The sequence below is a fragment of the Triturus cristatus genome, chromosome 7 (assembly GCF_964204655.1).
Source record: "Triturus cristatus chromosome 7, aTriCri1.1, whole genome shotgun sequence".
Classification (NCBI taxonomy): Eukaryota; Metazoa; Chordata; class Amphibia; order Caudata; family Salamandridae; genus Triturus; species Triturus cristatus.
In genome coordinates, this window is record NC_140590.1 from 436,152,049 (window position 1) to 436,173,265 (window position 21,217).

General features: G+C 42.2%; 1 protein-coding gene across 10 annotated transcripts in view; it reads left to right on the top strand.

The window, feature by feature from the left end:
- MAP2K4 (mitogen-activated protein kinase kinase 4) overlaps positions 1-21,217 on the top strand; it is an 834,137-nt gene that overhangs the window by 384,574 nt on the left and 428,346 nt on the right. For all 10 annotated transcript variants that reach the window (XM_085616757.1, XM_085616753.1, XM_085616758.1 and 7 more), the window contains one exon: positions 798-917. In XM_085616757.1, coding sequence (XP_085472883.1) covers positions 798-917 — 120 coding nt within the window. The remainder of the gene's footprint in view (positions 1-797; positions 918-21,217) is intronic.

The following is a 21,217-nucleotide window of genomic DNA, read 5'->3' on the forward strand; positions in this document are numbered from 1 at the left end:
CGGTTTGAATGATCCATCAGAAGAACAAGTTACTTACATTTTATGCTTTTCCTGGTGGATAATCTACCTTACTGCAAATTCCTCAATCACCCACCCTCCCCATTCTGTGGAATGGACTCTTCTAGTCCATGCAAATAAGATTCCATCTTAGATATTTGCACACTAGCACAATCTGATTACTGAGGCTCCACGTCCGACGGCAAGTACATCTATCAGAAAAGTATATAGGATGTGACTATGTAGGGGCCTCAACTTCACATTCAGAGTAGGATGGATCTAATGTGGAGCTCCACAACACTACCTACCCTTGTGACTTGCTAAAGATAATTCACTGGATTCAGACTGATGCCTCAGGGTATTCATAAGATGAGGAATCTGTGGTTAAATAGAATGTCCACCAGAAAGAGAGTCAAAGAAGATAAGTAACTTGTTCATCAACGCCATTTGAAATTGCTGAAGGCCATGCAGCATGGGTTGCTCATGAAGCCCCTTCATGCTCACCAGGTCAAGGGCTGCCAGCTGACACTGTGACAGGACTGGCTACCATTTTAACAAGTGAAGATCCATGGTTGCTTATCATTTTGAATGCCGGTTTTAAGTTAATCTTTGAATGGGAATAAATAGACTGTCTCTAAACAATCATTTTATTTGGGAGAGTGTATAGTGATAAATGCCTTGTTTCTGTTACTGCATAGTACATTCACCATGTTTGAATGTTTGTGGTTTTGTTTCTGCTTCAAACCATAAAACATTCTTTTTTTTAAAAGAGTCATTAAACATGCTTCTGTCTCTTGTAGGGTGACTGTTGGATCTGCATGGAGCTCATGTCTACCTCATTCGACAAGTTTTACAAATATGTGTATGGTGATTTAGACGACGTTATTCCAGAAGAGATCTTAGGCAAAATCACTTTAGCTGTAAGTTCTCGCTGTTTTTGTTTCTATTGCTAAATGTCTCAACAAGCCTAGTTTTTAAAATGTGTTAGTTAAAATTTGTAGTCTTATTTTAACGTGAGCTGTTTTTAATTTTCAATCAAATAGTATGTAGTCTACCTCTTTAACATTCTTACCTGTCTAGTGAAAGTACAACAATTTATTCTCCCTTCATTAGCAAGAATTATTATAGATAGATTTATAACTATCAAATGTAGTGTCAGATAACCAACATTTTATTTCTCTCTTGTTGCTCCAGCTGCCTTAACAAATGTAGTATACAAAAAAGGGATGGGTGGGATATTTGAATTATTCTCAGCCACTTACAGTTACTCAAGGCTGCATCCCAGTCCATAATGTTTTTATTTTACTCACAGTGCAACTTCAGATTAGTCCAAGCCATATGCAAATATCTCTTGATCCTGCTCCATAAGAAACAGTCCAGCCCGAATTGCCAGCCTGGTCCTCTCTGAAGAGGAACTCAAGCAACCAAAGACTAGTTTTGCCCTTGTTTGGGCTAGTCAGTCCGAAGCAGCTTCGCTCCAATGACAAAGTGAGCACAGAACCCACATCTGGGTATACCCGTCACACTTAGGATGTCACACTGCAATATACAAAAAAGTGATGGGTGGAAAGCTTGAATTAATCGCATTCTGATAGATACATCTACCTGCAGTTTCCTCCCCTTTTCAATATTCCAATGCGAAGCATTCCACTGAAATGTTTTTTAACAGCTTTCCCATGTCGACGAGGACCTCACAATGCTCATGGCTCCACAGGCTGTGCTGCGTGATATCCCTATAGCTATACAAAACCCTCATCAGCATGCTGACGTCCGTTCCATTCTTCCGCTCCTTCAACACATAAACGTTTTCTGATAGTATTTCCATAGAGTTAGGAGTCTTTCAAAGTTTTTTCGGAATTGCAACGTTGTTGCTAGGAAAAATGTCTCCACCTAGGAAATACGTGTTCAAACTGGGATAGATTGTGAGGGTCAGATGTCGATCACTGATCCTCATGATGATTGTCTTTGGTGTTTAAGTTCAGACCACAATGTCGACGCCCGTTCATCATGTCAGAAGATGAACCCCAAAGCGATGAAGGTGAGAGAAGCGAAACTCTTCATGGCCAAGGCAAGACAAGAGAAAAGCTCTACGACTTGCCTGGAGTTCTAAACATGCGTTCGGACAGTAAACGATTTACAAAGAAGACCTTAGACACAGAATACAGCACTTGTTACACTGTAAGGATAGCCTCCTAACCCCCAAATAGTGGAGAAATCCACACAAACAAGAAGATGATCAGCCAATACCAAAGGGAGGAGAACCAGGAGGGGTGGACGAAAACATAAGAAAAGGGGTCCAAACCAGACAACAGGCAAAGATCAATATTTTTATCAAATGGGGTGCGCAGATTATAAAGTCCAAAAGTCAATAAGTGATGTATAAAATCAGTTTCTTTATTCCAATTTTGTAAAATTAAGTAAACTAAGAAACTCCAGCCAACGCGTTTCATTCCCATACTGGGAACTTCATCAGGGCGGAGAGAGTGACAAACAACACAGATATTACATTTAAATAATGAGACGCTGGACTAGACTAAAACACATGTCGATATATTATGAAAATACATACTCAAATGCATGAAATTACAAAAACATGACACAAATATATATAGTCCTATTAAAGGACCAGTTAGGACCCAGACAAACACAAAAGACCAAACATGTTAAATGCATATTGAATACAAAATATGCATAGTATTTAAAGTAACATGGTAGCAGGACAAGACATCATCCATGATGCAAGGCGCATCAACCGCATATATTAATATCAAATAGCATAACCAACCCCTAGCTTTAACACAGATCGAGTGTGGTTTGTTAAATATTCAGTAAATGCAGAGGGATTGATTAGGTGACCCAATAGCCGGTCTAGACAATGGTAGGCAGAAGGAAGTAAAGGAGGCAACGCAGCATTTCTTACCTAAAAGTTGACAACTGGAATGTATCCTCCCGCTATGGCCAGTGTTGGCGATCAGTAGTATAAAAAATGGAAGATTCTCCCAAAATCAATGTACGTCCATATATATATATATATACCTAAGGAATAGAATTAAGGATTTTAAAACCGGGCAAGGCGGTGTGTATCCCACTTCATCAAGGCGCTTATAAGGGCAGAAGGAATTCACATCCGGAAATGCAAAGAAGAGAAGGAAAACGTGTAGTACAGAGAGCCACAATTGACATAATGCGCCAACTGCAGGAAGGATCGATCATGTGACTTATTTAACGCAGAAAGATGTGCTATCTATATGCCACGAGTACACAATCATAACAAGCTAAAACATTCTCTGTGCAAAAACCCATACTGCGATAAGGAAATGAAATATTCAAAGATACGTTAGTAGTTCATAAACACCCAATCCTACTGCTTCACACCTGTGCTTACTGTCCAAGCGGGATCCTCATCTGAAAACAATCAAGGTTTGATTATAGACACCAAAATTCTTTTGCTAAACTGCCGTATTAGCAGGTGTCCATACCCCAAGAGTCAGAAATCGGCAGGTATAGCCCTCTGAAAAGCATAAGTCCTGCCCCCCTGTACTCTTTTCACTATCCCAAAAGTTGAAATGCAATACATTAAGATATCGTACCTCATAAGCCGTTGGTTCCTAGTAAAGGTTTTTGTTTGTTGTTGTCCCATGTATTGCACTGGAACCAAACCGAAAAATAGCAGGTGTGATAAGTCCTGCCCAGCGAAATCTACAAATATGAGACAGAAGAAGTTGCCCACATTCATATGAAATATGCCAAGTAATCCATGAGAATATACGATGACTCCTAAGTCAAAGGGATGTCCCCAATTGTAAGTGCCATGTGCAAATCATACCCGCACTGAGTCACAGAGCCTATAATGCTCAAAATACACCCTTCACGATACATTTTAGTGAACATCCTCAAAGCGGCTCCCTCTCCCCCCCATTTGCGAATCGGACCTGCCAGTTCGCATAAGACGAGACAATAAAGTGGCAAGTCAACTTCGTCTTCAACGGATCTTAAGCCCATTCCATAAATGTAACAATTCCAAGGCCAACATCCCTATTTAATCAATAAATGCTTATGGCGGCTGCTACCCTTCCCAAACAGCGATCAACATGCGGAAGGACCACCCAAAGCCGGTAGCCTTAGACCCACTAACCCATTGTCAGGCACCATAGTATCTGCAAACATGCAACTGCTCCAAACCCCTCAAATGAAGAGAGTTGAATAACATAACACAACACCCAGAACGATAATCTAAGACACCATGATTATTCCAAACGACAGTCCCCTTACCTGGACGCCGTATGTGTGGTTCTCCTTTTCCCTGTACAGCCATAGCTGTCCCGACACCAGTACAAATGTACGGGGCTCCTCCCCTAGCTGATTAGTGTCACCCAATCGGCAATGAACACACCCGGATGTGAGCATATTGCCATTCACGTATCATGGAAATAAAAGAGAAATGGTCGCCATTTCCTAGTGGTCTCGTCTCCATCAAAACCAAGCAATATAAATGTTATCTACTACGTAGTGAACCGAATAAATACGGGATGGGGTAATATCACGATAACCCATATGAATAGTAGTCAGTCTGTGACTAATTCACGAAATGTAGTGGCGGTCCTAGTCATAACAACAAATGTTCGTGTTCACCCGGTCCTAGCTGTACAATGGTGATAAAGTTATTACAAAACCGTAACAGGTCACACAGGAGAACAAATGATATCAAGAGTAAGAGGGGGGCAACTTTCCATACTGGGTAATAGATATGTAACGGTGAATGCTAACATAGGCGCCATATTGTCCTGGTGCCTACGCAGCCCACAAAATAAGCTTGAGATCCGTAGCATTACCATATGATGGACAAAAAATAAAATAAAAGCGAGATACAGTAGTACCTTGGTAGCCATATGTACAGTAGTCAATCTGTCACTATTTTATGGAGTAGAGTGGCGGTCCAGATGATGACATTGAATGTACTAAAAATACCCAGGCCCATCTGTACAATAATGGTAAAGTACTTAAAAAGCTATAGCAGAGCTATAGCAGGTCATAAGGGAGGACATATGATGTTCGGAATAGGAAGTGGGCAAATTCCTCTACTGGATAACAAATATGTAGCGGAAAACGCCAACGTTGGTGCCATATTGTCCCGCAGTTAATGCAGCCTACAAAATATGCTCGATCCCGTAACACGACGGCACTCCGCTCTAAGAATCTCGATGTTAACAACAGTTCCGACAGTTGAACCAAGACTCAAAATATCTGAAACACTAAGAAACGCCTGTCAATCCTACATCTACCGGAAATAAAACCCGCCAGATAGAGTTGGTTTTAACAGCAACTCCAAACTTGATCAGGTTGATCCAAAAATCCTGCATAATCCGATACACATCAGTCCTGGAATGATAATATATCTATTAATAGCGTGAGCTATATTCCCATAAAGAAACGAATGAATCAAAACACACCAAGGGTGAAAAAAACAAAAGTGGGGGTGGTTTGGAGGGGAGGAGGAGAAAACAGGATTAAAAGATCCTCTTATTGTTCATATGTATCTCGAAGATGCAGAAGTAAACACAGAGTGTATGTCTTGTGTGGTGCTGGTATCAGCGGGGCAGCATTTAGATGTCAATCCTAATGCAATAAAATCCACATCACCTAATATAGCACTAGTGTACAAGGGGACAGCAGTAGATTATAAGACAGCCACATACAGAAAATATTTATCAGTAGCAGTTGGATCGTCCCATAAAACAAAAAATACGAAAACGCTTGATAAGCGGAAGAAACATACAACAGCCAGAACAAAGGACCTCATAAAGGGGTGTGGCATACGACCACCTCTCAGCAATCCAGCTGTGTGGGGCTTACTGGAGGTAATAGGTGGGCTAGTTGGCCCGTAAGGACCCTCAGCCCGAAGGGGATTTCATCCCCAAACTAAGAGCGCGCCAGGAGGCGTGTTTGCAGAGTAGTGGAGAAAGGGGGTGGGCCTCTGCAAGTTCCTGCTCCATTTTCTTTTTTTTCTATTCTAAAAAGGGGGCTGTGTGGCCCTCCTTCCCTTGATGCTTTTGGGCCCCTGGGCCTGACCCATTTTGGGGGGGGGGGGCGGAATATAACAGGAGGGGGGCCGCGCTACCCCCCTCCTGAGGCCCATTTCCGCCCCGTTGACCCCATCCACCAGGGCAGGGCCTTTGCTACTTTTTTTTTTTGTTAAATGCACCCCCTCTCCAGTCCGATTTTGAGCATGTGAAAATGGTCAAAAAATAACATCCTCATACAAACTTTCAAATGGAAAAACTGAAAAAATCAAAGAGCATATCACTTGTGAATCCAAATTTGTAGTTTATATACTAGAATGTCCCTGCGGGAAACAATATGTAGGGAGTACCATCAACAAGTTAAAATTGAGATTCCTTCAACATCTACATGCTATAAAGAACCAGGATCTCTCCTTTCCAATTGCGAAACACGTTTTAGAATACCATACAAGTGATAATCAACAGCTGAAGTATTTTGGAGTAAATGAGGCAACATAATTTTTACTTTAAGACGGATGAAATCACGCCTTATTATAGCCATTGGAACTGAAACACCATATGGACACAATCTTGACGCAGAATTACATATACAGCTAAAAGATTGATAAATTAGAAAGTAAACTTCTATTTGCCACTGTGTCTCCTTTGCCTTTACTTCAGCTGCAATAGATAGGAATCTAACTTGTAAGAATTCTAACTACAAGAGGAATGACATTCTGGACTTTTAATAGCATGTTATGATTGATAGACGAAAAGACCTCAGACTAGGCATGATACAACCGAATAGCTCAGTCTTAAAAATCACTTGCACTATATATATATATATATATATATATTCACTTAACAAACCATAGGTTTCACACATGTTATAGTTAGGTGGATATTTCACTCGTAAAAAACCAATGAAATTCCCCCGTTATAGTTAGTTGAGATAACTATAACTCGCGCGCCCGCAATCCTCTGCTCATGACGTCACATATTACATCACTCATGACATGGTCAGTGGCATCACTCATGACATCACTGATGACATCATCCTTGTGATAGAGTGGCGGTCGCGCGAGTTATAGTTATCTCAACTAACTATAACGGGGGAATTTCATTGGTTTTTTACAAGTGAAATATCCACCTAACTATAACATGTGTGAAACCTATGGTTTTTTAAGTGAATTTGCAAGGTTTTTTAAATGCTAATTCCTAACTATAACGTGTGTGAAACCTATGGTTTTTTCAGTGAATTTGTATGGTTTTTTAAATGCTAAGTTATGTATGTATTATTATTTTTTATATATATTTATTTTTCATTAAACTACATATTAAAAATGTATTTTATTTTTTTTATGGTTTTTCACCGTGCGCGCACCCCCGCGATTTAAAAAAAAAAACCAACAAATTTAAATGTTTTTTTCTGCCTTCGGGGTCCTTCAGGGACCCCCTGACCAAGGCTAGGGGGTCAGGAACTCTCTACCCTGCCCCCTTTTCATGTTCGCCACCTTCCTTTTCCACTCTCGCACTGAGAACAAACAAAATTCGAACGTTGACTGACATGTAACAACAAATCAGAATTACGCTCGCGCACGTTAGGGTGCGCGCACGGTGCGCGGCTATAGATATATATGTGCTTTTTACTGCAATTTTCTCTGGAACTAATGAACAGATTGACTCCATATATGCAAAAGGCACATCCCTGACCTGAGGACTACCTCTCTGCCAGATTTCAAGTAATTCTGTTCAGCCGTTCGGGCTGTACCTTCGACTAAAGGTCCTATGGGAAAATGCATGGGGAAAACGCGTTTAGGGACCCCCCTTTTTTCTCGGCCCCCGCTTGACGAATCCCCCCGAGACTTTCAGGGTAGGAGCTGAGCGTAGCGCCCCATTAGTTTTGAAAATTTCGCGAAGATTCGTCAACCGGCGCCAAAGTTATTCAAAATAGAATTCTGAGATTTCCTATGGAAACACGGTCCTAACTATAACTATCTACTGGCGACCGCCAGTAGATAATAATATGTGTGTGTGTGTGTATATATATATATATATATATATATATATGTATAGTCTTGACAGTTACAATAAGTAGCACATAAACTCATATGAAAAGTGAACAAATTCCAGCTGAATTCTTAGAATTAAAATGGTGGAATGGTGAAGAAATCAAATACTGTACTTTACGTAAATTTGTCATGAGTGATGTCACTGACCAGGTCATGAGTGATGTAATATGTGACGTCATCAGCAGTGCATTGCGGGCGCGCGAGTTATAGTTAGCTGAACTAACTATAACGGGGGAATTTCAATGGTTTTGTACAAGTGAAAATTCCAGCTAACTTTAACACCCCTGAAACCTATGGTTTTTTCAGTGAATTTCTGAGGTTTTTTAAATGCTAATTCCTAACTATAACGTGCCTGAAACCTATGGTTTTTCAGTGAATTTCAAAGGTTTTTTAAATGCTAATTTCTAACTATGCCTACAGAGATAGGACATGTGAAGAAAGAAGAAAAAATGCACAGAAAGAAAAAAAAGAAGTGCAGAAAGAAGCAACAGAAGTCCTCAAAGACGAAGAAAAGTGCAGGAAGAAGGATAACGTGCAGAAAGAACAAAAAGAAGAGCAGAAAGAAGCCTTGTTGCAAAATCATCCTGTACCCTCAACTTTTTCAGACGGATACTCTTGGTAACTGAGTCTGGACTAACCAGTCCTAGAGCCAGTGCTATGTTAAAAGACACTTAGAATACAGTGAAAACACCTACATACACTAGGGAACATTATGCGTTGGGGTCCCCCTGTGATTAGCATGACCTCCTCTGTAAGCCCCTAGTATATAATAGGGCAGGGGGATTAAAGCTACCTCTTAAAACAGGCCACAGGGCGTTTTTGCACATGTTAACTCAGGCCCCGTCCCCTCCCTTCACCACTGTGTAAACACGCCCTGTGTACGTTTTTAGTTGGGAGATTAAGTTCATTTGAATCCTGAGGGTCCCTAGGGTCCAACTAGCCCACTAGGTACCTCCAGTAAGTGCCACAGAGCTGCGTTGCAGAGAGGTGTAAAAAGTGGCACGGCCTGGACCACCTCTCTGCAATGCAGCTCAGTGGCGCTTACTGGAAGCACTTGGTGGGCTAGTTAGCCCCCAGGGGCCCTCAGTATTGAAGGGAAATTATATCCCCAATTTAAAACGTGCCATAGTGCGTGTTTGCACACGTCACCTCAGGCCCCGTCCCCTCCCTTCACCACTGTGTAAACGCGCCCTGTGGCTGTTCTAAGTTGAGAGATTAAGTCCCCTTGAATCCTAAGGGCCCCTAGGGTCAAACTAGACCACTAGGTACCTCCAGTAAGCGCCACAGAGCTGCGTTGCAGAGAGGTGTAAAAAGGGGCTTGGCCTCAGAACACCTGTCTGCAGCGCAGCTCCCTGGCGCATACTGGAGATGCCTGTTGGGTTAGTTGGCCCTCAGGGACCCTCAGTATTGAAGAGGAATTAATACCCCAACTTACAACTCGCCAGGGGGCGCGTTTGCAGAGTGCTGCAAGGAGGGGGCGTGACCTCCGGCACAATGCCAGTCTTTTATTTATTTTAATTTTTTAAGAAGGGGGGCTGTGTGGTTCCCCTTCTTATTCTAATTTATTGACCCTGATGACCCCATCCCCCAGGGCCTGTCTCCTAATTATATTTTTTTTGACCCCAATCCCCAGGGCCGGCCACTGTTTTTTATTATTTTTAAAAAGTATATATTTATAGACACATCTAGGACATGCTGGACAAACCGTACGTACCTATCACCATGACGATTTGCGTGATATTCATTAAAAGGCGACTATGCATACAATGAATCCACGTGGAATGTATTTACACCACTAGTGAAGCTCTGACATGTCTGATGCCCTACCGTGCCTAATCCCGGTAGACACCCTTGTCGTTTATTTATACAAACATGGGTAGCTATTGACGGGCACATTTAATACACATGCACACCAAGCCATTCAAAGGGTATTCGACAAAAATTCGACCAAAACTATGCAAGAAACCCCCCTCACGGTTAATAAAACACACATCCACTGCCGGATGTGTAATACTTGTTACACCCACCATTGCCTGCTGAGTGCCACACACCTCTGTGTTGTATTCCACTAGCTAGTGCATATGCTATGACACTCTCTAGCTCATGTGCACTGTAACACCACCCCGTGAATATGTCATGCCACACTTGTCTTCGCACGGGTTATATTGCCCCATCTAACGTGCCTTCCTCGATGCCTATGTTATAACGCACAGTGCATTGCCATACATATTACAATCTGGGATCCATATCTTTGTCACAGTGCATATGCAACGTTACACTCCCCAGCACACAGTTTATATTACAACTTTAGAGACTAGTTAGGTTACACAACACTGCCCTGTGCATATTACACTCCAAGGCGCATATCGCATAGCACGCGCTAGTGCCTGTGCTATCTCGCGCTCTCCAATGAATCTGTCATTGCGCACAATGTATTGCATATTATATTTCACGGCCGGTTCATCTTGTATCACACTTTTTGGTGCATAGTTTATACCATACACTATATCTAGTTTTCATTTTCAATCGTGCTCTCAGGACTATGTTCTATATAACACTGTGTTCACCTACCCTTTTCACGGGCATTACAATTTGCGATAGGGGGTGGAGGGTCAGGGGGTGTTTCTGCCAAGTGAGCCCGGAGTCACAGTCACAAACGTCCTCTTCTTCCTGAATAAAAGTGAGATTATGCCGCATACTTGTTCATATTTTAAGTAGTTCGCACAGACACACGTTTTAAAAACAATAAAGTTCCTAATACCCGCCTTCTCTGAACAGTTAGCTTGCTGCCCCATCCCCCTCTTCCCTATCCTCTGTTGTGTGAATCCATGGACTAGCCTCCTCCCTCCTGCCATGCATGGTCTGATGTGCTGCCACTGCCCTCAATTTAGTATGATGTACCAGTCCACTCCTCCTGCCCTCCATTGCCCAATTCTATGCCCCATCATTGACCTCCTGCTTAAACTCTGTGCTTAGCTTGCTGCCCCTATTTTCCTTCCCCCTGCCCTCCGATGTCTTTGTGCATGTCCCTGCTCCATCCTTTTTGCCCACCATGTTCCATGGACCTGCCACTCCTATCTACTCTGAGTGTTCTGTTGAGCTGCTACTCCCCTCCCACCTGCCTAGCATTGTCAGATGACTGTAACCTGTCCCTGCCACCTCCACCCTGCCTGTCCACATGCCATGCCCCTATCCTCTTCCTCCTGTCCTACATGGTCCATTGTACTGCCACACCCTTCTGCCCTCCCTGGTCTGTTGTGCTGCAACTGCTCCTCCTGCCTGCCCCGTGCGGTCTGTTGTGAGGCCCCTTCCCCTGAACTTTCTTGTCTGTGCACAGGTCCTGAACTCCCTTCTATCCTCCATCGTCCTTTGTGCATGCCCCTGCACCCTCCTTCTTGCCCATCATAGCCATTGTCCTGCCACTAACCCTCCCACTTGCCATGCATGGTCTTCTGTGCTGCCATGGCCCCTCCCACCTTCCCTGTGTGGTCAGTTAGCTGCCCCTGACCCCCTCCCACCTTCCCTCCATGGTCTGTGTGTATGCCATCACAGTCTCACTGTTGCTCTTCATGGTGTGTCTTGCTTCTAGTGCCCATCCTGCCTGACCTCCATGGCTATCTTGCTGCTCCTGCCCTGCCCCCTTGCCCCCAGCCCTCTGTTTACATGTGCAGACCCCTACTCCCTCCCTCCTGGCTTGTCTGTTCCATTGTAATGCCCCTGATCCGTCCCTTCTGCCCTTTATGGTCTGTTATGCTGCAGCTTTCTCTCCTGTCTGTCCATTATGGTCAGCTAGCTACCATTGCCTCTTGCCCCTCTGTTCTCTGTTGTCCATGTGCATGGTCCTGTCCCCTCCCTCCGGCTTTCTATGGATTGTTGTGCTGCACTCCCGTCCCGCATGCCCTGTGTGGTGTATTGTGCTGCTGCAAACCCTGATGCCTGCCCTGCAGGGTCAGTTTGGTGCACCTCTCCTTGTCCCTCCTGTCCTCTGTTATCCAAGTCCATGTCCCTACCCCATTTCCTTCCATGATCCAATGTACCATACTTGCGAACATTTTGAACTTGGTAAGAGGGAGATTTTGAAAAAAAACTGGGGTATTGATTTTCCTCTTTGAGTTACATTGAAAAAGAGGAGATTGTAGACAGGAGACAGATCAAATAAAGCCCATTTGAGCTTAAAAACATTGGACGTTTCCTGGCTGAATCGGGTCTGTTGGCTTGTATGGTTGTACTACCATTGCCTCTTCCTTCTGCCCACAATGGTCTATTACATTGCCACAGCCTCTCTTGCAAGTTCTGTATTGTTGGTTTGTTGCCCTTGCCCCCCTTTCCACTGCCCTCCATAGTCTGTTGTGCTGCCTCGGCCCTTCCTGCCTGCTCAGTGTGGTTAAATTGTTGCCTTTGCACCCTCCTACCTGCCTTCAATTTTCACAGTCCGTGCCCCTGGCCTCTGCCTCTCAACAGTATCCTAATGAACAACTAGATTGCTAACATTCTATATTTATTACAAAAGTGTGGAACGCCTGACGTCATCTTGATGTAATCAAAACTGAGCAGAGCATTTCCTTTAGAAATTACATATATGAGAGGGTCTTATTGGCATCAAAATTATGGTTAGTGCTCTAAAAGACTAAAATAAGGACATATTTTCTGAGTTTTCAAATAGCGACAAAGCACTTTTAAATTATTTGTTATCTTTATGTTTTTTTATCCAGTTGACCACATGATTAAATGTTGCACTTAGGGGAGAGGATGTGGTGTTACTTCCAGAACTGCAGACTTTGCAACTGGGGAACCAGGTTGGAGTTTCTGCTTCAGCTCGACATTCTGTGATTCTGGTCAAATCACTTAGTCTCCCCATGTCTACAATCAAAATGAATTTGTTCTTGTGTGATGTAACCAATGCTCATGTAAAGCACTCCAATACCTGACAAGTCTGCACTATATAACACTGCAAAAACACAAAATAATAAGTGTTTTGCACACTTCTGTCATTGGGCTATATTTGGGCTACATCTGGGTGATTTTGGGCTACATTTGGGCTCTTTTGTCTCCGGTGGCCATCTTGGGAGATTTATTTGTTATGAAGTTTCCTAATTTCCTCATGTACTGCAGTCTCCTCAGTAGGAAATGCTTTCAGTTTTTTACTTTGATTCCATCATGAAGGTATTCAGATATGTCACACGTTTGCCATAAATTCTGAATGTTAGCACTCTAGTTGCTCATTAGATCACTGTAGTAAAACTACTGTTCACCATGGAAGTCTGCTCCTGGTATTAAAAGTGCATGTTTCAGTCTGCATGTCAGAATTTTTTAATGTAATAGAAGAGGATTTGAGAAGTCACTCAAAATGTGCCCTCATTTTCTTTCTTCAGCATTAATCATAATTTCTATGGCAAAATGAACCCCCTCATTGTGTTCCTTTTTAAATTAAATGTTTTAAGTGTTTCCAGTTTATTCCAATCAAGATGGCTTCAGGTGTGCCATACTTTTGTCATAATGAAGACAGTAAGCGCTCTAGTTGTTTTTAAGAACACTCTGGGACATTCTGTCATTGGGCTATACTTGGGCTACATCTGGGTGATATTTGGGCTACATTTGGGCTCTTTTGTCTCTGGTGGCCATCTTGGGAGACATATTTGTTATGAAGTTTCCTAATTTCCTCATTTACTGCAGTCTCCTCAGTAGGAAATACTTTCAGTTTTTTACTTTGATTCCATCAAGAAGGCATCCAGATGTGTCACACATTTGCCATAAATTCAGAATGTTAGCACTCTTTTTGCTCATTAGATCACTGTAGTAAAGCTACTGCTCACCAGGGAAAACTGCTGCTGGTATTGAAAGTGCATGTTTCAGTCTGCATGTCAGAATTTTTTAATGAAATAGAAGAGGATTTGAGAAGTCACTCAAAATGTGCCCTAATTTTTCTTTCTGCAGCACTAATCATACTTTTTATGGAAAAATGAACCCACTCATTTTGTTCCTTTTTAAATTAAATGTTTTAAGAGTTACCACTTTAATCCAAGCAAGATGGCTTCAGGTGTGCCATACGTTTATCATAAGTAGGACTGTTAGCGCTCTAGTTGTTCTTTGGAACACTCTGGGAAGCTGCAGTAGAACACAAAGGAATCAACTGACAGTCTCTGCCCTTGTTGGATGTACATGTTTTACTGAGAATGTCAGACTTCATTCTCACATGACTGAGAAAGATAATGTGAATTTACAGAAAATAAGCTCTCAGTTTAGCTTATAGATCACCTTCCAAACCTCTGTGGGAAAAGCATGAGAAAATATTTTTCTCTCCATCATGATATCCCAGCAGAAGGCTTTTTCACATGGTGAAATCACCTTAGAACATACCACAATTCCTAAAATGAGTATGGTACCATCAACAAATGATTTATAATGTAACTAAAGTCTTAAAACCTTCTATTAACTGCAATGCTTTTTAATGAGGTGCTATCATGTATATTGGTCCCAAGATGGCTGCCAGCACTTCTTGGATGAAGTGCTGACAGCCAATCAGATCTCAGGATGAGATGTGTGGTTAGGCTCCGCCCACATATATATATGATTTTACTTTTGATTTTCTCAGGAACTACTGAACAGATTGACTCCATATATGCAAAAGGCACATCCCTGAGCTGAGGACTACCTCTCTGCCAAATTAAAAGTAATTCTGTTCAGCCGTTCGGGCTGTACCTTGGACTAAAGGTCCCTATGGAAAATTGCATGGGGAAAATGCGTTTTGGGACCCCCCTTTTTTCTCAGCCCCCGCTTGACGAATCCCCCCGAGACTTTCAGGGTAGGAGCGGAGCGGAGCGCCCCACCTATTTTGAAAATTTTGCGAGGATTCGTCAACCGGAGCCAAAGTTATTCCAAATAGAATGTTGCGGATTTCCTATGGAAACACGGTCCTAACTATAACTATCTACTGGCGACCTCCAGTAGATAATATATATATATATATATATATATATATATATATATATATATATATATATATATATATATATATATATATATATTAAACACAGGACAACATCCGGGTATAACTCCGAAATAAATCCAGCGGCACGCCAAGGACAACACAATATACCTTTATTGTGTCACACAAACAGAACTACGCGTTTCGGCGAAGCCTTTGTCAAGTTACTGACCTGCGCCCAAATTCCCCTAGAAATACAGGTCACGGTTCATAGACATAGAAGAAAACAAACTTTACGAACGCTCTGTTCGAGATGAAATAATGTGTCAAATACATTCATAAATCGTGACGTTTCGTCTATATACAATTGGAATTACCACTTCATAATAATACTGTGCAAATTTAGTACCAATTAACACAATAAACCTAAATTTAAATTATAATTGTTTCAAGGCAAGTGCCTGAGCCATTCATTATTGCACATATTTTTTAAGGAGACACAGAGCCATTTCGTGATCCATTTGATTATAGGAATAATTCGAGATGAACCTAAATGTAAGGCACCAAGGAATTCATGTCAAATACAGAACTATAGACAAATAAATAATTGTTGTTATCGGTAATGGTAATGTACCCACAATAGACAAATGTCTATATTCAGTAGCAGCCAAAAAATCCTGAGGGTAATGTACCCATACAATATGCATACAATCAAAGCAATCATGGTGCATCGGGCTATTAACAAGTTCGAGTATAGGCCCAAACTCCAATTGATAGGACGTAATGACGCGTACATAAAATTTAGGTGCCAACCAAGCTCATATAATTTCCCAAGTTATGTCGGGGGAAAGTACAAGTGGGCAGATATGTCAGTTGCTGTTGGTGAAGTGTGAGGGACGACCCTAGTTAACCCAATAACTAATAAAAGAAACTAAGTGAGAAAATTAAAATAATAATAAAAATAAAGTAAAATAAAATAGAGATAGGTACAGATGGTCTCTACTGCTATGCTAAGCCTAGCTAATAGCCAAGAGAGACTGCCAGTATTCATCGATCAGGACACTATTCTCGTGCCATCCTAAATCTGTTTACTCTATGATATCAAATTAAAATGATAGTGATGTTAAAAAAGAACACTCAGAGTGGTAGTACAGAGAGGAACCGAATAGCACTATACTGAGTCAATTAACCTATATGGGTTGCTAATTCCTCCCCATAATTCATCCCGTTAGGAATTTTTGCATTAAGTTCAATAATGTACTTTGACTCGGTAATCCTTAAGAGTTTTTCCCGATCCCCTCCTCTAGGAAGGGGTAGGACTCTATCAATACCAAAGAATTTGATCAAGTCAGCATTGCTTTGATGTTTTTCCTGATAGTGCCTCGCTACGGGATAGTTCAGGTCCATATTGGTTACAGCCCTCATATGCTGTAATATACGGGTTTTTAGCTGCAGTTTGGTACTGCCCACGTAGTTTAACCCGCAAGGGCATTCCAGGACATAGATTGTATAGTCACTGGTACAGGTGATGAATTTCTTGATAGGCTTTTTCAATACTATGTTCTTCCCCACAGTGTAGCTATCCCGATTATTGCTGTGTTTACACGCCTTGCAGGAACCACATTTTTTAAAACCCTTGGCTGTTCCTAACCAGTTTGTGCTGTTAGATACGTTTTGATAACTATGTACCAGTTGGTCTCTCAACGATTTGGATTTTCTGTATGTTATCGCTCGTGTTACGCCTATTTCCGAGCCTATTATGGGGTCCGATTCCAGCAAACCCCAATGTTTGTTCATCAGGTACCTTAGGGTGTTGAATCTACGGTTATATGTTGTAATTAATCTGGGTATCCCTTTGTTTTTCCCTTCTTTTTTGTTTGATGAAAAAAGTACCTCGGCTCTTGGCATGTTTTCCACTTTTTGACTGGCAGTGGCAATCACCTTGGATGCATAGCCTCTTTGTTCAAATCTCCTCTCCATAACCCGCTTTTCATTTAGGAAACCTTCTTTGGTGTTACAATTCCTACGAGCTCGTAGGAATTCCCCATAGGGGATACTATTCAATAAGGGTGTAGGGTGATTACTAGTTGCGTGTAGCAACGTATTCCCCGCGGTCTCCTTTCGAAAGAGGGTGGTCACTATTTGATTATTTACTATGTCAATGGAGATATCCAGGAATTCGCAGTGGGAGTTGCTGATAGAATGAGTGAAGGTGAGGTTGAGATCATTTTGTCCCAGAATATTGATAAATTCCTGTGCTAAATCCAGGGGTCCATCCCAAATCAGGAACAGGTCATCAATATACCTGATCCAGATTGGGATGTGTTGTACAAATCTTTCGTTCTCCTCCACCCACACCACACATTCCTCCCACCATCCTAGGAACAGGTTGGCTAGGCTAGGTGCAAAGGAAGTTCCCATCGCCGTGCCGGACTTTTGGCGATACAATGTTTTATCAAAAACAAATATGTTTTCCTCTAGGCAATACAGCATCATCTTTTTCAGCATCAGAGTATGTTCCCATAGTGACATGTGTCTTTCTTTCAGGAAATGCATGCACGCCTCCACACCTTTTTGTTGTTCTATACAGGTGTATAGGGAACAGACATCTAATGATATCATGTGGTAATTACTTTCCCATGTGATATCATGGATTCTTCGCAAGAAATCGGTGCTATCCTTGCAAAATGATATATATATATATATACATACATACATACATACAGGTAGTTATAGTTAGGACCAAGTTTCCATAGGAAGAACAATTTTTGTTTTGCTTATAACTTTGGCATCGTTTGATGAATCTTCATGAAATTTTCCAAACTAATTCTTTGTTCATATCAGCTCCTATGTTGAAAGTTTGGGGGTGATTCGTCTAGGGGGGCCGAGAAAAAGGTATGTCCCAAAACGTGTTTTCTTCATGTTAATTTCCATAGGAAACTTTAGACCAGGCTACAGGTCGAACGGGTGAACGGAATTACCCCAAATTTGGCAGGGAAAAGGGTCCTGGTCTAGAAAGCACGCTTTTGTTTATTTGGTGTAAGAAATATCGACATTTACAGATATCGATATTTGGGAATTCTGCCATCTGATTGGCTGAGGCGTTACGAGCACGTGCTTGATGCTTATTGGCTGCGAGCTGTTACAACTAGGAAGTGTTGGCAGCCCTTTTGTGATTCCGTTGAAACGAGTAAGGGGGAAAAAGGGCGAAGAGAGTAGGAAACAGGAGGATAGGAGCACTGTAACCTCTGTGGGGGAGTGTGAAACAGTCACTCCTACCGGACTGAAAGTGCGGTGTTGCTCAGCTGGGATGAGATGCTGCTACACTCTGGTATGAAACCGACCGTGAGGTCATTGCTGTAAAGCGATGTGCTCTGGTCTTTGTAGCATACTTGTGCTAGTAGGCGTTTATACCATACAGGGAGTGGGAAGCGCACTACTGACCCCTACCGTGCGTTTATACTATACCGGAAATGGGAAGCGAATTACTCACGCCTACCGGTGTGAAGACTCTGAGATCAAACCGAGGTGATTGCTGTAAAGTGATGGGCTCTGGGCGCTGTAGCATACTTGCCGCTGTAGTATAACTGTGTGAGTAGCGTTAGTATGCGTTTATACCATATAGGGAGTGGGCAGCGGACTACTCATCCCTACTGGTCTGACGACTCGGGGATTAAACCGTGAGCTCATTGCTGTACAGTGATGTGCTATGGGCGCTGTAGCATACCTGTGGAAGTAGTGTTAGTTTGCGTTTATACAATACAGGGAGTGGGAAGCGAACTACTCACCCCTACCGGTCTCAAGACTCGTGGATGAAACCATGAGCTCATTGCTGTAAATTCATGTGCTCTGTGTAGTATTCCAATGTAAGTCATAGTTGAATGTTAGTATGTAATGCTACTATAATGTAAGTATGTAATGTTAAAATGTAGGGCTGTCATGAGGGGAATCTTGGGGAGTTTGTACACGGTGCTGGAGAAGATGGTTGCCTTGCTGTCTGGTCCTGTTGGTGGCTGTTTAGGCTGTCTTATTTTCCTTCAATGAATCTACTTATTGGATCCACTGCTTTCTGCCTCTTCACTACATAAATTTGGCGACGAGCGGGAGAAGGTAAAAAGAAGGCAGCACTCACCAAGATTTTGTGCTTGCTTGCGTTATGCTGAAGACCCGTTTTCTTGGTGAAGCTGTTTCTACTCAACCCAGGGTCGTCGGCTCATCGAACTATGTGATCCTACCTCTGGTAGGATTTATATTTTTTGATTTTGGGCTTACTCTGCCTCTTCACTACACTCTGGTTGCTGTACTACACGTGTGCAAGTAGTGTTTGTATGCGTTTATACTAATTCTGTAGTTATGCAGTAACCTGTGCACACAGGCTGATGCACCCCACCCCTCCTGCCGCAACACGCTCAACTGCAGCCCCTGTGCACCTAGGCACCACTGCTCACCTGCTGTCATTGGTGTGTGTGTCCAAACACGACGAACAGCAGGGTTCACAATTCAGATGTAGTTTTGATTGCCAGGATGATGTACACCTCATGGATCCCTTTTTTTTATTGCGCATTGTGATATGCGAGGTGGATGCGGCCATATTACCAGAAGCAGTGTGGAAGAACTGGGACATGTGGCGGAGTCGTTATCCTATTTATACATATGCAAAGTGGACTGGGCTTGCGTACGCTAGGCCAACGTAGGGGTGGGAATTATTATTCCGGTGACCTGGGCGTTGTTCAGTTCCTGCCTGGGCAGGAAGTGTACTTATGTGTGTTTCCCTGTTGCAGTTTTGACGTCGTACAATCCGCAATTTACATTAATGTAGCATGTACCAGGAGGGCGGCAACTATCGCTAATGAGATGCTGTCCGCAAACATTGAATTGACATCATCACATGTCGTTGTCAAGCTGGTGGATATGCGCAGACACGCATGTCAATGGTGTGCGGTATTATTAAAAGTGTTGCTATCGCGAAGCGCACACATGTGAATGTGCTCGGATGGAGGGAGGATCAGCAGTGAGGTTACGTCATACACAGTGATAACGCTCATTACAGTCAAGCAATGCATGTCAAACGTGAAGCTGAAAGTCTCACATATGACACACTACTATACTGGTAAAGCCTGACAACAGAGCATACTGCAGCACAAATCTACTCATTACTCTTTACTGTTCGTCACATGTGATCTAGGATGTGCACTCTGCCCATAGCTGATGATACCCCTTTGAGCCACCAATACCCAGGCCGAAAGGCTGCACAATAATGCGCACACACACACCAGGGGCATTGTGTAACACACATTTGTTTTTTGATGTAACGTTTCAGATGCATGGCCATCACACGTGGAAGGCTACTGTACAGACCATGATTATTGATCAAGATGATCGTTCCATGTTGTGTGTACTATAAGATATGTGTACACAGCAAAAAAACTTTTCAAAAAAGCTCTGTAAGCAGAAGAGGTGTCTCTCATCAAACGGTGTAGAGAGAATGACTAAATTGGGTGGGGTCCTCCAACTGTTACAATGGGAAATGTTATGAACCAATCAAAAGCTGTTTTTTAAGGTCACATGGCAATCGCGCACCGAGCGCGCAAGGAGGCCGCACCCGACGTGATTTTGAGAAAATATATTCTCCATAATATAAGTTTATTACAGTTAGAAATATATAAATGTGGAAAATATTTTAGATTATCGCTTGCTCTCATATACACTTTAAACTTATTTAGATATAGTTTTGAGACATACAAAAACAAATGAGTGAATGGCGTACCCGGCGCGATACCATACGTCTATGATGTAACACAGGGCCTGGCAGCATGCACTCGTCACATACGGAACGCGCAGCCGGCGCAACCATATACGTATATGACGTAACACGTGTATTGGTAATGCGCACCTGTCACATACCAAACTAGGAGCTGGCGCGACCTTATACTTCTACACGGTGCTACGAAGCCGTCGGATATGAAATGCGCATCCTTAACGTGTTTCGCAATATGGCGGATAGGATTTGTGTGGTGATGGAGCTTGGTACACTGCAGGTACGGGAGTATAGATTTCTCCCCCCAAAAAATATATATACATACTTTTTTTTTGAAGATATAAAATATTACATAATTTTTCAAATTATAAAAAAAGGACAATAGAGTTCCAAATTATTACAAAAAAATTATAAAAAATATACGTTTTATAAATATAAAAATATGAAATTAACATTTAAAAAAACA